The sequence below is a fragment of the Nanorana parkeri genome, unplaced genomic scaffold, assembly GCF_000935625.1.
Source record: "Nanorana parkeri isolate BGI_ZX_2015 unplaced genomic scaffold, ASM93562v1 scaffold424, whole genome shotgun sequence".
Classification (NCBI taxonomy): Eukaryota; Metazoa; Chordata; class Amphibia; order Anura; family Dicroglossidae; genus Nanorana; species Nanorana parkeri.
The window spans coordinates 939,368-961,557 of NW_017306692.1; the positions used below are offsets into that span (position 1 = coordinate 939,368).

The window sequence follows — 22,190 nt, forward strand, 5'->3', positions numbered from 1 at the left end:
TCGGCGGGTCTCCCCGAAGCGACTGGAGAGAGATTCAGCGGTATTACATCACTTCCGGTGTCACTGTACAGTCTCTGCCTCTTAGAGGCAGGAGATGAAGCTGGGGAAGCAGATCTCTGCTTCCTCAGCTTCTTTGGGGTCCCTAGGTGACATTAGGGGTCTGCAAGACTCCTGATGTCTCCATAAAGAGGACCTGTCACACCCTATCTGCTATTACATAAGGTGCTTGTTAGCTCCCTATGTAGTAGCAATAGGGTTAGTGGGGAAAAAAATTAAATAAAGTGTTAAAAAGTTTTAAAAATGAAAGTAACCTAAAAGAAAAATTATAAAATGGAGAAAAAAATGTTTTAAGACCCCTGTCCCCCACGTGCACATACACACGCAAACACGTGTCGGTGCGCCTACGTGCGAAAATGACAATTGCGCTACACATTTTAAATATCGCCGCGAATGTCGGAGCGAGAGCAATAATTCTAGCACTGTCAATGACAGCACTAAACTGATTAACGGTAAACACGTTTAAAATGTTCCCTATTGGAAATTTTGGGTATTTCCAAATACCAAAAACGCTATTTTAAGGCTTGACATGTTTGGCATCTATTTACCCAACGTGATCCCGTCTTTCATATTCTACCAAAAAATTGGGTATTATATTAGGTTTCTGTGCACTAAATTTGAATTTAGTTTATTTTTTCCTAAAAATATGGGTTTGATAAACATTTGCGCAAAAACCGTGCAACGTAAAAAATTGCACCTAGCATTTTTTTATATTTTCCACAGGGCTTCAGCTTTCAGAAAATATATCATTGTTAGGGGTCTGAAGCTGTTTTCTAGCCAAAAATGTATATTTTATCATGTGTGCGCAAATAGTAAGAAAATTCCCGGATGGCAAGTGGTTAAGAGCAACCTGTACAGCATCCAGTTGGGGAGCTAGCAACCTTCAGCTAGCTTTATAGCATGCTTTAAGTGCTGCTGACACCTGCTAGCAGCTTGTTTTGTGCTTAACCTACCCAAACTGGAGCTGAATGGTTCTTTCAAAGCTTAAATGCTATTTGAAGTTTGCTGGAAGCTATACAAAAGCTTATTGTACACATATACCTAAAGAAAGGAATAACCAATTTAAGAACTGCTAGAATACTTTCCTACAGACGCACCCCTCAGTGTCTAAATTTTTGGGATAACTATTGCTACTTTTATTTTTAAAGGTAAAGCTGGACTAGCTTGGTTGGCTTGTGGACCTCAGCTGGAAGTTACTAATGCTGTAACTGGTGAAAGACTTTCTGCCTACCATTTTAGTGGAGTGACTGAACGACCTCCTACTGTTGTAACAGTCAAAGAGTTTTCCTGGCAAAAGAAGACTGGATTACTTGTGGGACTAGTGGAAGCAGAAAGCAGCGTTCTCTGCCTGTATGATGTTGGCATTTCAAGAGTAGTTAAAGCTGTCGTAGTTCCTGGTTCGGTATGTACTTTTTGCATTTGTGTGTTTTTATGCACTTCAAAGGTGTACAGTGTTCATTTATTGCATTGATCTTAGTTGCCCGTGCCAGTTAAGAGCCTCTGCTGATCTGTGGTACATAAGTAAAAGGTTTCTGGAAAAGCTTAAAGGATAACTTTTAAATTGTCCTTTTAATTCTACACTCTCTTCAAACACCATTTATTCTCCCCTACCCACGCCCCGGCCAGATCCACAGTCAGCCCACAGAGAAACTGAAAATAGCCACCACTACAATCTCTCCTTGCTGTTGGCCACAGGGCATGGATCTAATGAAATGTGTGGACAGATGAGTATCAAACTTTAGTATAGTTATTTTATTTTCCCCACTTTCTACCTCTCTAAAAGTACAGTTATCCTTTAAATCTCAACTCCAGTCAAAACATCTTCTTTCATTTTTAGTAGAATGGGAAAATTTTAGGGCTTCTGTTTGGGGTTTATTGCCAACCTGTACCTGTCGGGAAAGGAAATGCTGGACAATCTCTTTGAGGATGCAACACACTTTTAGTTGGAACTCCTAAGGCCTTGTTCACACCAAGCGCGGAGCAGATCCAGACCAGACCAGAGCAGGCGCAGACCGGATCAAAACTGTGTCCAATGTATTCCTATGGTATTTTGACCTCCAGTTCACATCGCAGCGTGCGGGTCCAGACCAGATCCAGACCGGATGAAAAAACTGCGGCAAGCCCTATTTTACCTGCTCTGGATCTGGTCTGGAACGCATCTAAAACGCATGCAAGTGCCTGAAAGCCCATGTTAAACTTAAAAAAAAACAACATTTTTTTTTAATTAACCAAAACCGGCCCTAAACGCATCCAAAACGCGGCACAACCCACTGCACTGCGTGTGCAGAAACTTGACCGGATCTGGTCTGCATTTGGTGTGAACAAGGCCTAACGTTGTATGAGTCTGCCTTCCTGTCGTGTGAAGAAGCACCCACCATCACCATTTTTTGTACTAGGGTAATATAAATGGATAATGAGGGAAACTACGTGTATATAACTACGGAGTCGCATACACAAATTAAAAGCTGATAGAAACATTAACTCCTCCTTACTCCAAATGTAAAGGGTTATGCCACTTTCCCTAGCAAATTTGGGAAAATTGAATTATCCTCACTGTCATCTCCCGCTGCGCTTAACTTTGAAAGAACGCTGCTTCATCTCTGTGGCTCACGGTGTACGGTCCCTGCACCATACACAAATTTGCAGCCCCGTGCTATGTATTTCAATTTACTCTCGCAAATGGAGACCATACATTGGTCAGTAGAACTTCCTATTGGTCAGTTGACCTCGCTGATCAATGAGTGCTTGCCATTTGTAAGTGTCATTTCGAATACATAGTGCTCTGATGCAGTGTTCGGGGTACAGATCTTACACTGGCAGTCGCAGAGGGGGAGATGGAGCAGATTGGTGGAGGTAATTTCATTTTCACAAATTTGGCTGTGAAAGTGGAGTTAATACAAAGCATTTGGAGTCAGACGTTACTTGACTAAAATGTCAACAGAATTATTTGTTGTATAGCAGACAGGCCTGCTGTAATATCAGCTAGGATACAACTGTGTACTTTTACATAAGTTTGACTAACCCTCCTTCCAATTTAATTTTTTATTATGTATACTTAGGTAACGTCTGTTGAACCTATAATCAATCATGGTGGAGCTAGTGCAAGCACTCAACATTTACACCAAAGTTTAAGATGGTTCTTTGGTGTTGCTGCAGTGGTTACAGATGTTGGACATGTTCTTCTTATTGATTTATGCATGGATGATGTATCGGGAAATCAGGATGAGATGGAAGCATCAGGTACTCTTGCTTTCTATTTTTTTTTCCCCCTCTAAGGAATGTTATATTTACACCCAATCCTCTATTGTAAAATGTTGAGATATGAAATTCTTTTCCCTGTGTAAATTAATTTTATAGATAACCTGTGAAGCTAGAAATGTGGAGCTTGCATCTTTAAAGGGTAGTTCACATACTGTAGATCACTCACACTTTCTAAAGGTAGCTTTCACATTAGAACATACAGAGGAGAGTCGTTAGTTACTATTTTTCTTGCATCTGTGGAGTTTTATTAGACTGCACTCTTATTTTGCAATCCACTCCCACTCTGTTACACAAGACCATTAATTCCGGATCTTTGCTGGAACTGGAATCTTAATAGTGTCATTCTGTGTGAAGATGGATATGTATTTCTCAGTTGTACATTTAAGAGGCACCAGAGTAATAATGTAGTTAGGCTAATGCAGCTTCCTTCATGAGATTACACACTGGCAAGCCAACCAAATACAACCCCTCCCACTCCCAGCGAGCCTCAGTTTTATGCTAATGTGCTTAGAACGGACTTCTCTCAGAGAACCAAATCATTTCTAGCTGCACCCGCAAGGGGAAGGGTGAGGGTATGCCCTCTGAATAGGCAACGGAAAATAGGATGGGGCATGTCTTCTTAATCTTGCCGGTGGCTGTAACCTCACTGGTAGGGTCCCCACCATGTTGGTGGTGAGTTAAGTCTTTGCTCTTATGGGAGCCTGGGTGTGCTTGTTCGCTCACAGCTCAGAATGGCATCTCAAAGTGTGCAGTAAAATCAGACTGAAGGTAAGTCTGGGGTTCCGCTTTAAACACGTAGCAGTTCTAAACTTGGAAGTTGACCACTTGAGTAAAACAGCTATGGTGCTTGCATGTAGTTTCAGCTACAGTGATGGGCTAAAAGTGTGGTATGAGCAGGCTCAGACAAGTGGTCCACTTCCTAGCATTATTAAATTTACTGTTACTACAGGTACACCGAAGGGTATTCACTTTCATAAAATCAGTGAATACCCATTTTTTTTTGCATATATTTGTCTGGTTGAAGCATTGTATCAGTTTATAAAAGTAAATTCAAGTTTAAATTTACAGACTTAGAAGTAATGAGTGGAATTCCAGCCGAAATTCCAAAACTGCGAGAAGCGGCATCAAGAGAACGTCGACATTTATGTCTTCAATTGCTAGCTCCATCTGGAACGTCAGTAACTGCACTCAGCTTTATAAGCAGAACTAACCAGCTGGCTGTTGGATTCTCTGATGGATATCTCTCCTTATGGAACATGAAAACTTTACGAAGAGAGTGAGTCCTTTTTTGTTTTAGGGTTTGGTAGGAATGTATATTTAGGGTTGGCATGTTCTGGCTTTATTCTTTAAAATTGGCATAGAATGGCCTGAAGAGTTTTCCTATGTACATGATTGAGATTCGAGTGTGATTTTGCTTGCTGACTTGTGTTTTCATATGATTGCTTTGTAATTGGTTATATTCTGACAATGACTCCATATGTAGAGATGTTTAGTTCATATTGTAGGCTCTGCAGCATTTTTACTGCCTCTTTTTACAAGAGACTACAAAGAAATGTGTTCCGTCATAATTTTATTGTGGATTCTCATGCTTTCCATTATATACACATCTTTGCAACAGATACCATGTTCAAATTGAAGGGGGAAAGGTTCCTGTGTCTGCAGTTACTTTTCAAGAGCCTGAGAATGACCCCCGGAATTGCTGCTATCTTTGGGCTGTTCAGGCCACTCAGAGGTATGTTCCACTGATTCAAGGTTCTATTTAAAAAATTTCTCTTATAAGAGAATTATGGGATATTCCATTGTAGACCTCTTCTGGAAATGCTGACCCAGAAAATGTTTTCAGATAACGAAAACTAACTTTTCTAACCTGCAGACTTTTGAATAGGGCTGCAGCTAACCATTATTTACATAATCTGTTAACCGATTTACTTTTTCCGATTAATCGATTGGTTGTATAAAAAAAACTCTCTCTCTCTCTCTCTCCCCACTAATCGATGATGAGAAAAGTTGCCAACTATTCTCATGATCGATTTATTCCATTAGTTGTTGCAGCCCTACTTTTGAAAACATGGGTCTGCCAGGTAGCTTTTTTTTTTTGTTGACTAGTCTCCTTTATTCAAACCTCATGGCAGCATAATTACCAAGATCTCCGTACAGTTGCTGTATACACACTGTAGAAACAAGGACTCATTGGCTCCATTAGGAGTAGAAATGGCTTTTGAGAAGCTTACAGGATTTCTAAAAACATAATTTCGCTCCCGTTCATTGAAGGACACAGGCAACAGATCGTAGATCCTGAATGGTAGGGTAATATCGCCACCTGCAAGAGAAGGACGCTAGGCACAAAACTAAAGACCAATTACAGCCTAGGGGCGGCCCCTGCCGGTGGCCAAACCCCCCACCTACTGACAAGTCTCCAGTTTTTTGCCTAGCATCAGGAGTAAGGAGCTAAAAAAATTTCTTTGGGAATTTATTTTCCTCCATTTTTTTCGCTGTTTCTTCAAGCAAGTGTCACCAGGGCGACACGCTGGATGTTTTAGATCCTTGTAGTCTCCCCTGCGTGACCGACGAGCGCATGCAGGCTCTGCCACGGTGGGTCGGCTGCGACTTTGGCTTCCTCTCGACGCCTATGGGTTCGTCCCGGTGGGGTGCATATGACAGGTGGTCCTGGCCTTCCTGTCACAGCATTCCGCGCAGGCTGGCGGCGCCGTGGCTACGGTCGGGGCGTTGTGTCCACCACTCCCCTACTCGTCCTGACTGTGGATCCTCGAAGGGGGGTATGTATGTGGTGGTGGAGACTGTAGAGGGGCTCGTGACATCTTCAGGTGGTAAGATGCTGTGCTGGGGCTGCGCTGTTTGTCACAGCTGCATTCCCTGGCTGCCTGTTCCCCCCTCCCCTCCTACCTCATGGTGTGCAGTCTGGGGGTGGCTGGACCTCCTGTGGGGGTTTGCCGCTGGGGGGCTAGGGGATGGGGGTGTGTTCAGCTGCTGCAGCGTGTGCAGAGACATCCGCGGCTACTGCCGATCGTTCGGCGGCAGCGGCCACTACTCGAGGCCCTGGTCTGATCGCGGCCTCCGGCCGGCTCCACGGCTGCCATGTTGGATGTGGGCAGGCGCCCTCCCTAGCTTGTAGCTGCTCCGGCTCGGTCCCTGGCTGGCGGGGACTTCGGTGGGGCTTCCTCTGGTGGTCTTGGGACACTGGGAGAGCCTGGGGCCGTTTTTAGATGGGTCGGCCGCACCCGCGGCAGCTGCTGCTTGGCCGCCACCTTGGATTTGGGCAAAGTGCCCTTTCTTGCATGTCACTTCCGCCCGGGCTTCCTCTAAGCGTCTTCCTTTCGGCCTGGGACGCCGCGGAGGACGGACACAAGTGTGCAGCTCTCCTGCACCTTGCAGAGCTGGTGCTGGGCTGAGACAATGACCTGGGGATCGTGAGTACTGCTGGGTCTCTCTCTCTCTCTTGCTGTGGTCGTCTCCGGTCTGGGGAGTGTTTTTTTGTGGGAGCCATGGATCGCAGGGATGACTCCTCTGCATTGCCGTGTGAGGGCTGCATTGCCGTGTGAGGGCTGTGGGCTTCGCTCTGCGGACCCCTCTAGGTCCCCTCTTTGTGCGGCCTGCACACCTGCGCTCCTTTGCCAGTCTCCGGTGCGCCCCTCGGGTTCCTCACGGGGGGTGGTCGGTTCTGCATGTACCGCACTGTCCTTGGAGGTCTTTTCCTCTGCCATGGATGGTTTTGTGTCACGCATTGAGCGCGCCTTGACGCAGCGTCCGCCTAGGAAACGGGCTTTGCCAGTCCATCCCAAGTCTGCCAAACCCTCCGGCAAGCCCCAGTCCGCATGAAGGTCGGGCCCCTTCGGCTCTTTGCGGATTTTTGGCTGGCCCACGTCTCCGACTCTTGGGTCCGGGAGCTGGTTTCTTCGGGCTACAAGATTGAGTTTCTGTCCCGGCCGGGCAACCGTTTCTTCCCGTCCAACACGCGACTATCCCCTTCGCGGTTGGCGGATCTCCATCGCGCGGTGGCGGACCTTTGGTCCCAGGGGGTGATTGTGCCTGTTCCTCCGCGGAAAGATTCAAAGGGTTTTATTCAAACCTCTTTACTGTGCCCAAGAAAGAGGGGGTACGGCCCATCCTGGACCTCAAACTCTTGAAAACCTTTGTGTGGGTCCGTCGGTTCAGGATGGAGTCCATCCGGTCTGTGGTGGCATGGCTCAGTCAGGGGATCTGCTGGCCTCCATCGATATCCGGGATGCATACCTTCATGTCCTCATTTGCGAGTCTCATCAGCGATTTCTCCGTTTCGAGGTGGGGGAGGACCACTTTCAGTTTGTGGCGCTGCCCTTCGGGCTGGCGTCGGCCCCACGTGTGTTCACCAAGGTGCTAGCCCCGATTCTGGCGCTGTTGCGTTGGGGGGTTGCGATCGTGGGGTACATGGATGATCTGCTCCTGCGGGCAGAGTCGCATTCTTCCATGGTGACAGCTCTGGGGGTCACGATGCGGTCCTTGGAGGAGTTTGGATGGCTTTTGAACCTGCGAAAATCTTGCCTGGTGCCTTCGCCTCGCCTGGAGTATCTGGGTTTGGTTCTGGACACTGTCGCGGTCCGGGTCTTTCTTCCCTGGGACAAGCTCCTGAAGCTCCGTTCCAAGGTCCGGCTACTGAGGACTCGCCAGTGGTCGCCCATTTGGGTTTGCATGCAGGTCCTGGGTCTCATGGTGGCCTCCTTCGAGGCGGTGCCTTTTGCGCAAAACACCATACCAGGACCCTGCAAAGGAACATCCTGGTGCAGTGGGACAAGTCCCCCCTGTCCTTGGACAGGGAGATTCGGATCTCTCGGGAGGCAAGGGCCTCCCTGCGGTGGTGGCTTCAATCCCCGGTCCTGGTGCGGGGGAAGTCTTTCCTTCCCGTGCACTGGACGGCGGTTACCACGGACGCCTGCCTTTGGGGCTGGGGCAGGGTCCTGGGCTCCTTGACCGTGCAGGGTCTTTGATCGTCTGTGGATCCGGGGGAGTGGTCTCTGCACCCGGAGGTTTTTCGGCAGCTGTGTAGTCGCTGGGGGACGACAGAGGTGGATCTTCTGTCGTCTCGGTTCAACCGGAAGGTGAACAGGTGTGTGGCCCGGGTCCTGGATCCCTGGGCGGTGCAGTGGATGCCCTGGTGGCTCCTTGGGGTCCTTACGGTCTACTTTTCCCCCTCTGTATCTGTTGCCTCGGCTGCTGCGTCGGATCACGGCCGGGGGCGTCACCGTCATCCTCGTGGCCCCAGACTGGCCTCGGAGGGTGTGGTACGCGGACGTGGTTCAGCGGGTGGTGGACGCCCGTGGCGTTTGCCTCTGTGCCTCGGTCTTCTGTCACAGGGACCAGTGTTCCGTCCTTCTTTACAGTCGCTGGCTTTGACGGCGTGGCTGTTGAGAGCCTGGTCCTGAAAGACCGGGGGTTGTCCGATGCGTTTATTTCCACTATGCTCAGAGATCGCTAGCGGTGTCTAGAAAGATTTACCATCGCACGTGGAGGGCCTACTTTGCCTGGTGTGAGGTTGGGGCCCTGTCCCGGCGTTTATTCTCCATCAGCAGAATCCTTGCATTCCTGCAGCGCGGGGTGGCTCATGGGCTGGCCTTGAGTACTGTGAAGGGCCAAATCTCTCCCTTGGCGGTGCTTTTCCAGCGGCCTTTGGCGTCTAATGCTCTGGGTCGCGCCTTTGTTCAGGGGGGTGTCGCGCATTGCTCCCCCTGTCCGCTCGCCTTTTGGCTCAGTGGGATCTGAATCTCGTGTTTTCAGTGTTGCAGGAATCCCCGTTTGAACCTCTTCGGGGGATTCCGCTTATGTCTGGCACAGAAAGTGGCCTTTTTGGTGGCCATCACTTCCGTTCGGTGGGTGTCGGAGTTGGCTGCCTTGTCCTGCATGTCCCCGTTGCTGGTTTTGCATCAGGACAAGGCGGTTCTTCGTCCTCAGCCGGCGTTCCTGCCGAAGGTTGTGTCGGCATTCCATCTGAATGAGGACATTGTCTGTCTTACCTTCCCTGTGTCCGAAGCCGGTCCATAGGAAGGAGCGTGCGCTCCACTGTTTGGATGTGGTCCACGCTCTTCGTGTTTTTTTTTTTTTGGAATCTATGGCTTCTTTCCGCGGGACCGACTCCCTGTTTGTGCTCACGGAGGGTCCTCGTAAGGGTCGGGCCGTGTCGGCGGCTACCATCTCTAGGTGGATACGTACTGTTGTGACTCAGGCGTACGCCGTTAAGGGGCGTGAGCCTCCGTTTCCTGTCACTGCCCATTCTGCTAGGGCTGTTGGGGCTTCCTGGGCTTTCTGCCACGGGGCCTCTGTTCTCAGGTTTGGTCTTCTGTTCACACCTTTGTTAAGTTCTACAAGGTGGACGTGTTAGCATCGAGGGATGCTGGTTTGGGGCGCAAAGTGTTGCAGGCGGCGCTTTGAGGGGTCTTTTGGGTGTTTTGTTGTTGCCCATCCCTCAGTGTGTTACTGCTTGGTGACGTCCCTACCATTCAGGATCTACGATCTGTTGCCTGTGTCCTTCAATGAACGGGAGAGAAAATTGGATTTTTGTACTCACCGTAAAATCCTTTTCTCTCCGTTCATTGAAGGACACAGGCCCCGCCCTCTTTATGGGGTGTACACTCCTAACTGCTTGTTACTAAACTGGAGACTTGTCAGCAGGTGGGGGGTTTGGCCACCGGCAGGGGCCGCCCCTAGGCTGTAATTGGTCTTTAGTTTTGTGCCTAGCGTCCTTCTCCTGCAGGTGGCGATATTACCCTACCATTCAGGATCTACGATCTGTTGCCTGTGTCCTTCAATGAACGGAGAGAAAAGGATTTTACGGTGAGTACAAAAATCCTATTTTTTTGGGACAATATTGGTGTTTTAATCCATTCTATTATACATGGGGTACGCCATTCTTTTCCCAAACGTCAGCTATATTGCTTCTGAAGCACTTCAGGTTCCCCCAGTTATGTATGTACATCCAATAAGTTTACTTGATGTGCTTCAAAAGGTAACCTGGTGCCTGCAAGTTTCTATTTTAGTCTTCAAATTGGTCTATGGGGAGCTCCTTGGATACTAACGCTAGCTGTACACAAATCCCTAACATCTTTCCATGCTGGGATTAAAGCGGAACTTCAAGGTTTTTCTTTTAATTGCTCATTTGTGTCTAGGTTAAAAAAACAAAGAATTACTCACCCAAAACTCCCAAGCTGACTTCTTCTTAGCCCAGTCCCTGTAATATCTCTCCCCCTCTGCAGCGGTTTAAGGTTCAGTAAATCATGACGTCTATACACTGTGCATAGACATAAGGACCCGGAGGAACATTCCAATCTGCTGCTGCGGCGGGGACAGGCTGTGGGGAGTGCCGTGACAGCTGGTCGGCTTAAAACTTTGGGCGAGTATATCGGTTATGTTAGCCGCTAGACACAAATGAGCACTTAACTCTTGCAGTGCGGTGGGTAGCCCCCACCAAAAATTCCTGGAGTACTATTTTAAGTCCTGCTCCCACTTGGTGCAAAGGCCCACTCTATAATTCCACTGCCAAATACCAGATCCTGTACTGCCCACTGATGGACATGTTTTATATTGTACAATTACTGGGTGGTTTGTGTAATTTGGAAGAATTTGCATTGACTTACTGTAGATTTATAGTAAGTATGTATAATGTAATCATTTTAACTTTCTATTTTAGTGGAAAAGATATAAGCCTACATTTGTTGCAGTTGGCGTTCGGTGACAGAAAATGCTTGGCATCGGGACAAATTATTTATGAGGTACAATAATGTATTTGAACACTTCTTGCCCTTAAATATGCAAATACAGTAGACTCTCTGCTTTTATTTATGCGTGTTTCATATACAGGTATTCCTCACTTAACGACCGAGTTCCGTTCCTACGACCAGGTCGTTAAACGGATTGGTCGTTAAGTGAGGAACTCTATACTGTACTGTACTGCATTAGTACAGTATAGCGTTGCTGATGTACAGTAACGAACAGTGTACTGTACATCGGGCAATGAAAATACTTACCAGGACCCGCAATGATCGGAGGACACCACTTCCGCCGGCGACACGGCGCGCTGACGCGCAAGGTCGGAGGTCGATCGGCGCTCCGTCGTAAGTGCGAGTGGCCGCAAAACAGGTAAGTCGGTAAGTGAGGAACATCTGTACTACATTACCTTTTTATATAATTCTTTCAGCAGAGTGAGTTAGATGTGTTATTTTGCTATCATCTCTTTGGCTTTGTGTTGGCTATTTGAAAGTATCCTTCAACTTTCACCAGGTCAACCTGGGGTTAAAGCCTTACTTTTGGATAGAGTGGGGAAAAGTTAGAACCTTTAACCAGGAGCTTTTACCTTGCTTCCTGTGGTAGAAAAGTCACTCACTCCAGTGAGAATTTCAGTCAATGTTCTTTATGGACAAAAGACTTGTCACATCGTATTGGAATGTTTCGCAACCGTATAGACAAACAAACTCTGACTGAAATTCTCATTGGAGTGCAAGTGACTTTTCTACCACGTGATACTGAAATGCAGAGGCATCTGCTGTCATCTCAGCACCCACCCATTATCTTGGGTTATATCCCAATTACTTTACCTTGCTTCCTGCCACAACACATTTGTATTGAGTATGAAGTGGTTAGAACTTCACATTGTTTTATTGCTGTGGTTACAGACAGGAAAAAAAAAATAGACTAAAATGTTAACTATTCCCCACTTCATCCAAAACTTTAAAAATATGTTTTGACTTTAAATACATGTGTTTTCCAAGCTATTTACTTGGTTTAGAGTAATAATTATACTGTACCTCTACTGCAACTCTTCTATTTAGGAACAAGAAGCACAAAGCTGTAAAAAATACCCCTTCCCATATTCTAGATGACCTGTTCCCAGTCAAATGCCTTTTCGAGGAGCCTCAAGGATAACAATCTGCTGGAAAGGCTGCATGTTCCACATTCAGGGCTTTGCCCTTTGGTCGGTCTGTTCACCCTCAAGATTATTTACATTGTTTTATTTCTGAAGGCAGTGTTAGATTTCAGAGAATCTGCTACCTGGTGAGATTCTTTTAATTGCAGATGATAAGTATCTACTCCCTAACCCTTGGACTCCTATCCTACATCCTTTCCTCCCTTGGTTGTCTGTTAAACGTACACAAGTCTGATTTATTTTTAACACAGATAAGACCTTTCTGGAGACTTGCCCTAAACGTCATCCTAAATTTTCTTTAGGGAGAGAAGGAGAATTTGGCGAGGGAGGTTTCCGGGTTTTTAAGAACTAGGTCCTAGAACTTAGGGTGACCATGTCCTGCTAGGATGACTCACATCCTGCATTCCAGAGGTAAAATGGACTTTGTCGCATTGGAACTATTATGGTTGGCGTGTGCATGTGGAAGGACCTGGATTCTTGAAGACCAGTCTTTTTGATTAGGTTGAGATGTTTTTTCCCTCCATTAAAATTGATAATCTTCATTCAATTTACTGAAATGAAGGTTCGATTTAAGTTAAGCAAAAAGCAAACTTCTTACTTTTTCTGCACAGGATTGGTTCAACGTGAACAGAGCCACAAATGTGATTGAAGATTCTTAACTCCATTAGTAAATCTGCATAAAAGTAATGGTTGTTCACTGGAAGAAAAACTTTTCCCCAATATCAACACATTTTTTCCCTACTTTTTTGGGTCTGCAACATTAAAATCGTGGGCAATTGTTTTTATATGTAGATGTTTAATAACATTTTATTTCAGACATTCAGAGTTCATATTCATGGCAGATTAGCTTAACCTCTTGCCGTCCGCCCGTAGTAGAAAAACGGACGGACGGCACTGCTGCATCTGCGGGTTGCCGTCTCCAGACGGCAATTTTTTTCTGCTCGCGCGCGCCCCCCTAGCGGGCACGCACGGGCAGAAAAGACCCGATCAGTGCACACACCCGTTACCGGGTGTTACACATATAGGCGATCAGCGGGTCCATAGCCCGCCGATCGCCTATATTTGCTCGTTCGTGGCACCTTGATTCCGAGGGCGTCAGGAGGAGGAGGACGGGAGATCAGCTCCTTGCTGATCCCCGTCCGGGCTGTGAATGCAGAAGTGATGTGTATTACAATTAGCATTTTTACACGTACGATTTTGTTTTTGTTTTTTTATACAGCACTTGGAATATTGTGAGGAAAGATACAGCTTGGATCTTTCAGCTAGTTCATTGTCATTGTCTTTGAGAAGTCAAACCAACAGTACAAAGTTGTTGGGCTGTCAGACCATAGAAAAATTTCGTGCTCATAGTGAAAGAGAAGATGGGCTTCATGAAGGTGCGCTCATTTTAGGTTTTCTGTCTTATATATGTATTTGTTAATATCGGCTTATTCTAAATATTTTGGTATAAATTTTTGTTTTCATCAGTTTCATCACCTGATACCAGTGTCACAATCTTCAGCTGGCAAGTATCTACTTATGGGCATGGTAAACCATCAATCTATATGGCAGTGTTTGACATAAATCGTTGGTATCAAGCCCAGATGCCTGATTCTTTAAGGTAAGAGTACAGAGGGAAAACAATTTGATACTTTAGACTCTTACTGTTAGACTCTTACTGTTATTTCACCATGCAATTTCTTGTTCCAGGCCTGGTCAGTTTCTCAGAAATTGCTCCTACATTGCTTTCTGGTCACTTGAAGCTGTGGTGAATGTGACTCAGGACAGCATCTTTGATATGCTTGTGCATGAGCGGAGTTTTAGCAGAGGAGCTCCAACATCATACCCACCTCCAGAGCAATTCTTCTACCCCAGCACTTACAATTTTGGTAATTATTTACAGTAACAATCAGAACTTTTACAGCATTGTTATATTTCGAACAACACAATTGTGACTTGCTGACACAGCGGCCTCCTATTGCAACCTGTCCCCCTTAGGCAATTAACATAGAAAACGGGTTTGAAGAGAGGTATAACACCACAGTTTGGAGATATTTTTTATCAAATAGAATTTATTTTATATACAATAAATAGTATAAAAACATGTATACAAAAGATCACACTATAAAGCGTTATTTTTGTCAGGAGCGTAAGCCCATAAACTGTCTCACATCCCCATATGTCCAACTACATTCATTTGATACCCAATATATGTTCAATTGGAGATTAGTATATCCAGTCCCTCAGGGTCCAGGTCAGTGCTTAGACCAGCTGATTCTGCAGGAAACTAAAACTCGATCAAGAAGCAGTATCCATTGTAAATGATTTAATCAGCATTTGAAATAGCTTAAAACCCTTTAGACTACAATATCTCTAAGGCCTCATTTACACTAGGTGATTTGGTGTCCGTAGGTTCTTTTATTAGTCTGTGAAGGTTCTCATTCATCCAGGTCATTTATTATAGGTTATTTTATTTGATATGTACCAATTTGTAATATATCTTTTTATATTTTAAATTGCTTCCGGATTGTATTCCTTTAGCCCCTGGGATTCTGGTTTGAGGTGGGACAAGCTCAGATTACACACTTGGTTATCTGCATACATTAGATGTTGGTTGCTATTCTTGTGTGCATATTTGGATCAAGCTTAGGTGAATCGCAGTAATACATTAAATGTATGTAGATCATTAGCTTTCCATTTTTATATACGCATAAACTGTAGTTTGGTAGCATGCGTTCTGTTGACAGTTGCCTCAATTTTGCCATGCACAGGCAGCGACGGAATGGATGTGCATAATCGGTGAAAGGTTCTTTTAATCATCTTTTCATTTGGGATACACGGGGACACTGTATAGGATATTGGAAAGAAATGTTGCTCTTTCCCATATTGCATTTACATTCTGTACTACTCACTGACAGGTTCTTAATTTTTTAAATGAAGAAAGTGGAACAATGCATTTTTGTTTTCTTAACTAATTAGCACTTAACTAATTAGTTACTCAGCTTCTCTAAAAAGGGAGATCTGGCCGTTAGAAGTGCTTAAATTCTGTCTACTTGCAATTAATTGCCATGTTGGCCATGCTAACTGTATAAAACCTGTGTTTAGTCCTCCAAAAAAAAAATGTGTGATTTATTTGCAATATGATTTTTTTCTTTTCCTCTATTTTTAAGATGCCACATGTTTGCTGAGCTCTGGACTAATTCATATTACTTGCACTGGGTTTCAGAAAGAGGTAAGGTCATTTTTAGTCTACTTTAATAGCCTGTGTTTGGTATATTAGCCACTAAATGCTTTAAACATGTCAATCAGTCTTTTCATAGTAATATACCTGAACATCACGAGTGATAGTTATCCATTCTGTTGCACAGATATGCCATTAAGAGCCTTAACGTGAAGCATTAAATTGTACCTTAAATCATAAATTCTCCTCTTTCATGCAAAAGTAGCATTGTGCTAATATAAAATATGACACGGGGCATGGTTTTTAGTTGTGTTTTAAGTGAAAAGGTTTTATGGTAAACCTATTGCAGGTCTTTGCAACCCTGTGCAGCCAACTGTAATAGTTTGTAGAGAGGCAAAAAGCTGTTGAAAAAGTAAAAGGCAGTTTGATTTGCACACAATCGGATTCTAATTAGAAACTTGTGCAGTAAAAATCCATCAGTGATTACGCCATCCTGTTTATTGCTCATTTTTATTATTCTTTTGTTTTTGTTTTTATGTAACAATGTTTTTGGTTTTTTTATTGGATTTCAGTATAAAATTAACAAAACACTTTACATAGTATTTGGCATCAAATGTCGCTTGTACAGCTATATAAACATTAAAGTGCAAATACAGTGTCAACAACCAAATATAAAACTATTAAAGAGAAAAAAAAGAAAAGAAAATCAGATAGGTCCTTCTAATGGTCGGTATCTGTGCTAGTTTGGAAAAAGGCCAATAGTTCTGTAGTCAGTTCCTAGTGGGTGCTCCCCTCACCCCTCGTAACTTAATCAACCCTGTCATTGATATCTAAGGGTATGTGTATCCAAGTTAGGGTGCTGGTTTAAGATCCAAGACTCCGATATTTAGACATTTGGTATGAGTATTTTTATTCTTTTGTTGGATGCTTCCGGGTGGGGCACCACAATTGTAGGGTATTTATCACCACTTGGCAAAGGCTAACCACTGCTGGTTGTTGGCTGGCACTAAATGTCCCCTTTGTTGTCCCTGACGATGTAAAACCACGGCTATTCAGCTGAACAATAAAAATAGCACAACATTTTTTTGTTTTCTTTTTAAACTAGACTCTGTACTTTTTGAAGAATTCTGGCTCATCCTTAAATGAAACAATACCTGATGGCTATAGTAGATGCTTAGTAGCTGGTCTATTGTCTCCAAGACTTGCTGATGTTCAGCCTTCAAGCTTGAGTCAAGTAAGCACTTTTTTAAGTTTGTATACCAATATGCTGTTGCTAAATGCAAAACTTGGCGTAATTTTTAAAACGTTGTTTTAATATCTAGGAAGAACAGTTACAAGCTGTGTTATCAACAGCTGTTGAAACTAGTTCCATAAGCCTTTTAACTCGCTGTATCAAACTATGGACTGCAGAAGGTAAGTATTACTTATTCTTCTTCATTGCTATGTAATATTACATTTGCTTTGTTTTTTGGTACTAAGTACTACATTTTGTTTAAAGAGCAACCAAGATCTGCAACCAACTTGCGCTTTGTTCTGGAGTGGACGTGGAATAAAGTGTCTCTTGTAAAGAGAGAATTTGACAGACTCTGTAAGTGTCCTCTACACAGTTTAATATTGAAGTAATTTTTGGATTATTGTTTGGACAGTCAGTATATATTTACATTTTACCATTTATTAAAATATGGTATTTTGCTTCACAGGCCTTCCGTTGTTTGATGGATCTTGTAATTTTATTGACCCTCAAACACTGCATTCTCTACATCACTGTCAGCTGCGTCTCCGCAACCTGACCACTGTCCTGAACTGTTTTATTACGGAAGCCCAAGAACTTACTAAACAAGGTACTGCAATTATCACTGTCTTGTTTCTGGTGTGATAAAATTAAATAAGACTAAACTGGGTTATCCTTGTAAGATGCAAACAACTACCACTATATCTGGTTGGTGTGTGATTGACTCTGAAATTTAATTCAAAGCACTTCTGCCTAGTTAATCTTTTTGCATTTTTGGTACAGTTAATGAAACGTGCCAAAGTAACATGTTCACGTTAATGTCACATCCCACAGCTGCATGTTCTTATTTTCTTTGTGCCCGTACTGCTCCATTTTTGTCTATGTAAACTACAAATTGTGACGATGTGGGTGTGGAAATAAAAAAAAAAAAAAATACTTGTCCAAGGACTAAAGCGGGGTGCCCAATCTACTTGTCCCTCATGACAATCTAATTGTTGTGATACAAAAAATAATTTTATCTAAATCTGTGTTCAACCGTGCTAAGTGCTCCTCATTGGTCAGCATGGTCACCTGACCGAGTGCTTGCAATTTGCAAGCGAAATTCAAAATCCATAGCGCCGGGCTGTGCTGGATGGCAGTATGGGGAACTTGTAGAAAATGGGCGGCGGCTTCTCCGCTGTACATTTAGCCGCCCTTGCCTGATCAGGGCTAAATGTAGAAAAAAACACCTGCCAAGCACTTGGAACTGCATGTCCCGGGTGTTGGGTGATAGGAATTCCGCACCCCTGATGTGATTGAATTGCAAAGGTAAGGCAAGACTCATAAAAAAAGTAAATGTACCCATATCTTCAAAATAACAACAAAAGCACCCTTAGAGATGTTTAGTAATGATGATCTACAAACAGATACTTGCTGGCTTTTTATTTTTTGGTATACCTTATTTTTCTTCCCCTCCCCCATTCGTCTCACAATGGCCATTTTTGCTAAGGGCAGATTAATCCATCTCCCTTGTTTAACTACTTTGTAGACCAGCTCTTGAAGCTTTTCTGTAAAATGTTTCTTGGGCGCCATCCATATTGGAGCGTGTTTTTTTTACAGTAAAGCAATATGTTTGCATTATTTTGCCTTATCTAATTTTTAATTTCTTTGTTCAATAGGGCTTATTGATCTTGCAAATAAACAGTCAGTGACAAAGCTCTTAGCTCAGTATGCCTCTATTGTGCTTTGGTTTTGTCGATGTGGGCTTCTACCAGATTACTCAGGTGAGGAAAAAGCGATTTTGTATTTTATAGTGCTAATTATTGAAACCTTTTGGAAATAAAATGTAATGGAATCGTGTAGAGAATCCAGTGAGACATATGGTCTGCGTATGGGGTTTTTATTCACATCAGATCTGCTTTGCTTGTCATGCAAGTTGATGTGTATGCAGTAGCAGCTTATTGCAACTTAGTAGATCAAATGCAAGTCAACTGCAGGTGAAATAGACCTGGGAAAGTGCTTTAAAGGAACCCAGAAACTTCTGAAACAATGTTATTTCTTTCCTACAAAGTCTTTTATTTGTTTTTTTCAAAATAAACAATCAATTATACCATAACACATACGGTATATGTTTCATTTAAACATTTTGGTGTCCACCAGATCTGAAGCAGTCCTCCCAATATTTTAGTCTATTAATCTCCGAAACCATTTCAAACATATAATGTAATAAAACCACCCCAAAAAGGTAACCTCATCCGAAATACTCTAATTAGAGGTCTACACCCATCGATAACGATGGAGATTCCAACTATTTATCGAGTTTCATAAGCGCTCCTACTCATTCATTTTATTAATACATATACTTGGTAATTAATTGTGACAAACTACAATAATTTCCATACAACCTTCACCCAAGTTCTAACTATAAAAACTTAACATATAAATATTATCTTGTTATAATATCTAAAATAATTCATTCCGTGTGGCCATAATTCATTGACTCTACGTGATAGCACCAACATCATTTTTCAGTGATCTCAGTAAAAAAGGTGTTCTCATTTTATTACATCACCATTGAGATAGTGCCTACCCTTAACCTCAATGGCTTTAACCCTGTGAGTGAAACAATGTTATTTCTAACTACCCAATTAACAGTACTGTAGACCTGAGATCAACGATAGACTGCATCTTCAAATGTTTTTTAAATTTAATTGTAAAATCAACAGAAGCTAAATTAAAAGATCAGTGCCACGCAGGGCCCCTCTTTGTTGGGCAATGATTAATGCTATGCTGGTGTTATGGAATCCATTGTTCAAAATATCAAATTATTTGGCATTGTTGCCTCTTTTTTTTTTTTGCCACGCTTATAAAATAAAACCCAACTCTCCCCATCCTTCTGTATCTTTTCAGTCCCAATTAGCCCTTTACCTACAACAGGCATTTGTATTTCTCCTAACTTTTTTAAAGCTTGCCCAACCTGGAATGTTAAGAACCTGCTGTACTACCAGGCAATTGCCAGCATCAACAAAGCTGGTGTAAATGAAAACCATTCTGGTGGTCTCTTTCCAGTAACTCTGCTTTGCCATTCACAAAGCACAGCATGAGATGACTGTGCTAATTGGGACTGAAAATATATGCAAAGGATGGTGCCTCTGATACACAGGGTAATGGTTGCTGTCTATGGCCTATTGGGGAAAATAGCCTTTACTTCTAGACCCATAGACACAACCGGAAGTAAGATGCAATCTCTTCAGAGTAAGGAAAATTAACTTCAACATCACCGGACTCATTGTCCTCATCTATTCCTGTTCCAGTTCAGACTTAAAATCTTAGATTTTCTTTCAATTGGAGTCCTGGAACAGTGAGAATCTCCCCATTGGCGACCGGGACAACAATAAAAACCAAATGGAAGTTCAAAATATCAGTAAGAAAGAAAATGTTCACTCTATTTACACTTTTTAACTGAGCTTCAAAATCCTTTTCTTGGAATCCATTGAGGGACACAGCCCTAACCCCTCTATTTGATTATGTTGTTGGTACTGCTTTGCTAAAAAAAAAACTGAGGCATGCTGCTGGTAGTGGCTTACAATTTGTTTTCCAGAGTCCCCTGCTCCTGTAGGTGGCACTATTACCAAACAGCATGACTTTGTGTCGCTGTACTCCAAGTAAATGATTTTATAATGAGTGCAAAAATCCTAATTTTTACTTAAAATTCAAGCTGCTTAAATGTAAGGGTATTTTTATGTTTCTAAACTTGCTTTCCCCGCCCCCTGTGTTTGTTCAGATGAAGCTATGCAGTTGACCAGGCCTTGCTACAATTACAATCGAATGCAGCAGTACTACGCAGAGCGACGGAAGAAGTTAGATAACGTATCTAGGTAAGCTACTAAATATTTACAATAAATCCTAATATCTACCTCTCACTAATATACTGTCTGAAGAAATAGGATGGAGATCTACAACTAGTTACATAAAAGAAAACCCGCAGTAAAATGCCTAGAGCTTGCACATATTTTCAGATTAGATGGCTAAATGCAGGAGGAAAATATGAAGTGATACAAATGACTACTCCAAATCTTTGCAAAACGACACCTACTGAAAATGCCGGAACAAGAGAAGCATGGCACAAATCCGGTGGAATCGTCATCAGTTTAGCTGCCTCCCGGCCAGCCGTTGTAAAAAGACGGCCAGCAGGGAGCTCCCTGGATTTGAGCGGGTGGTTTTAAACGTCTGTTCAGCCACGCCCACTCGTGTGCGCAACGGGAAAGTGCCAAAATGTAAAAACAGGCCGCGATGCATGTTTACATACAAGTGATTTGCCGGCTTGTTTAATACAAGTGATCTAATCAGATCACTTGTATCAAATTGAGCGGCGATCGTGTCCGGGGCCCCCCACTCCTCTGGGGGACCCGTGACCACGGCATAGAAGCTCACGTCCGTTCTTCGTCTGCTCTGTGTGATCACTGAGACAGGTGGCGTTGTAATCAGAGCGCCACCTGTCTCAGCTGTCACTAACTGTAGCTGCTGTCACAGAACCCCTGCGGCCTATGGTAGGGTGCGCAAAATGCGGTAATTTGTGTGGCTAGAGGGGATTGTTCGTTAAATTGTAATGCCCAAATGTGTTTCATTGTGCTTTGAAAAAAAAAGGGTAAAATATTTACCCCTCTTCCCTTTTCACTCACAGAGGCAAATGGAATGCCAGTTCGTTGATGATTGATGGGATGGTTTGCCACCTTGGGGAAAAAGTTGAGCAGTTATGGAAGAGAGATGGAGGCACAGGCAAATATCCACCTGCCACATTACATGTATGTATCTGTTATTTTGTCATTCAGTTGGATTTGGGAAACTGGTTGCTTAATCCATTTTGTTTTGTTTTTCAGGCACTTTTGGATCTGTATCTCCTAGAAAATGCTGATGAAATAAGCAAGCATGCTATTGTATCCTTTCTATGAAGTCTGTTACTTTAGTATTTTATGGTAAAGCAATTAAAGCAGGGCTACCTCGGCAACTGAGTTCCCTTTTGTGGCTTGACCATGTTAAAACCAACTTACCCTTGTTGTGCCTAGTGTACACTTGCCTCTTATCACCTTTGCCTGGCCATTGTATATGAGACAACACCTCTCTGTAAACACGCTTTCTTGTCCCTTAGAGGCAGGATCATTTGTTTAGATGCCCTCTTCTGCAAGTCTGAGCCATACAAATATATAAAGCCCTGCATCTGTAGCCATTCCTCTGGTGTCCCTGGGGGTGTTTGCGCTTTAGCCCCTAGATGTTGCTGTACACGGCTTACTTTGCCAGAGGAAATATGTATGCTTATGATCCTAGTGGCTCTAAGCAGTTACACGTGTTTAGTACAATATTTACAAATCATAAAATGTATTTTTCACTTTTGCCTGATTCTGATTATTTCTTTAACCTTTTGTCAGACAATTTATTTTTTATTGGACATCATGTACTCCTTTCCAGACAAGCCTGATTCTGCTATAGAATCATTCCCTACTGCTTTTTCTGTCCCATGTGGACTCGTAAAGCTTATTCAAGGATTTTGGCTGCTGGATCACAATGATTATCAGGTACTTTTTTTTTTTTTTTTT

General features: G+C 43.4%; 1 protein-coding gene across 1 annotated transcript in view; it reads left to right on the forward strand.

Moving 5' to 3' along the window:
- AHCTF1 (AT-hook containing transcription factor 1) overlaps positions 1-22,190 on the forward strand; it is a 64,595-nt gene that overhangs the window by 12,586 nt on the left and 29,819 nt on the right. Inside the window, exons 3-20 of the mRNA XM_018559970.1 lie at positions 1,206-1,459; positions 3,117-3,297; positions 4,387-4,594; positions 4,937-5,050; positions 10,994-11,075; positions 13,446-13,602; positions 13,694-13,826; positions 13,916-14,094; positions 15,376-15,437; positions 16,492-16,620; positions 16,709-16,799; positions 16,885-16,974; positions 17,087-17,227; positions 18,276-18,380; positions 20,381-20,474; positions 21,281-21,401; positions 21,477-21,533; positions 22,023-22,169. Coding sequence (XP_018415472.1) covers positions 1,206-1,459; positions 3,117-3,297; positions 4,387-4,594; positions 4,937-5,050; positions 10,994-11,075; positions 13,446-13,602; positions 13,694-13,826; positions 13,916-14,094; positions 15,376-15,437; positions 16,492-16,620; positions 16,709-16,799; positions 16,885-16,974; positions 17,087-17,227; positions 18,276-18,380; positions 20,381-20,474; positions 21,281-21,401; positions 21,477-21,533; positions 22,023-22,169 — 2,345 coding nt within the window. The remainder of the gene's footprint in view (positions 1-1,205; positions 1,460-3,116; positions 3,298-4,386; positions 4,595-4,936; positions 5,051-10,993; positions 11,076-13,445; positions 13,603-13,693; positions 13,827-13,915; positions 14,095-15,375; positions 15,438-16,491; positions 16,621-16,708; positions 16,800-16,884; positions 16,975-17,086; positions 17,228-18,275; positions 18,381-20,380; positions 20,475-21,280; positions 21,402-21,476; positions 21,534-22,022; positions 22,170-22,190) is intronic.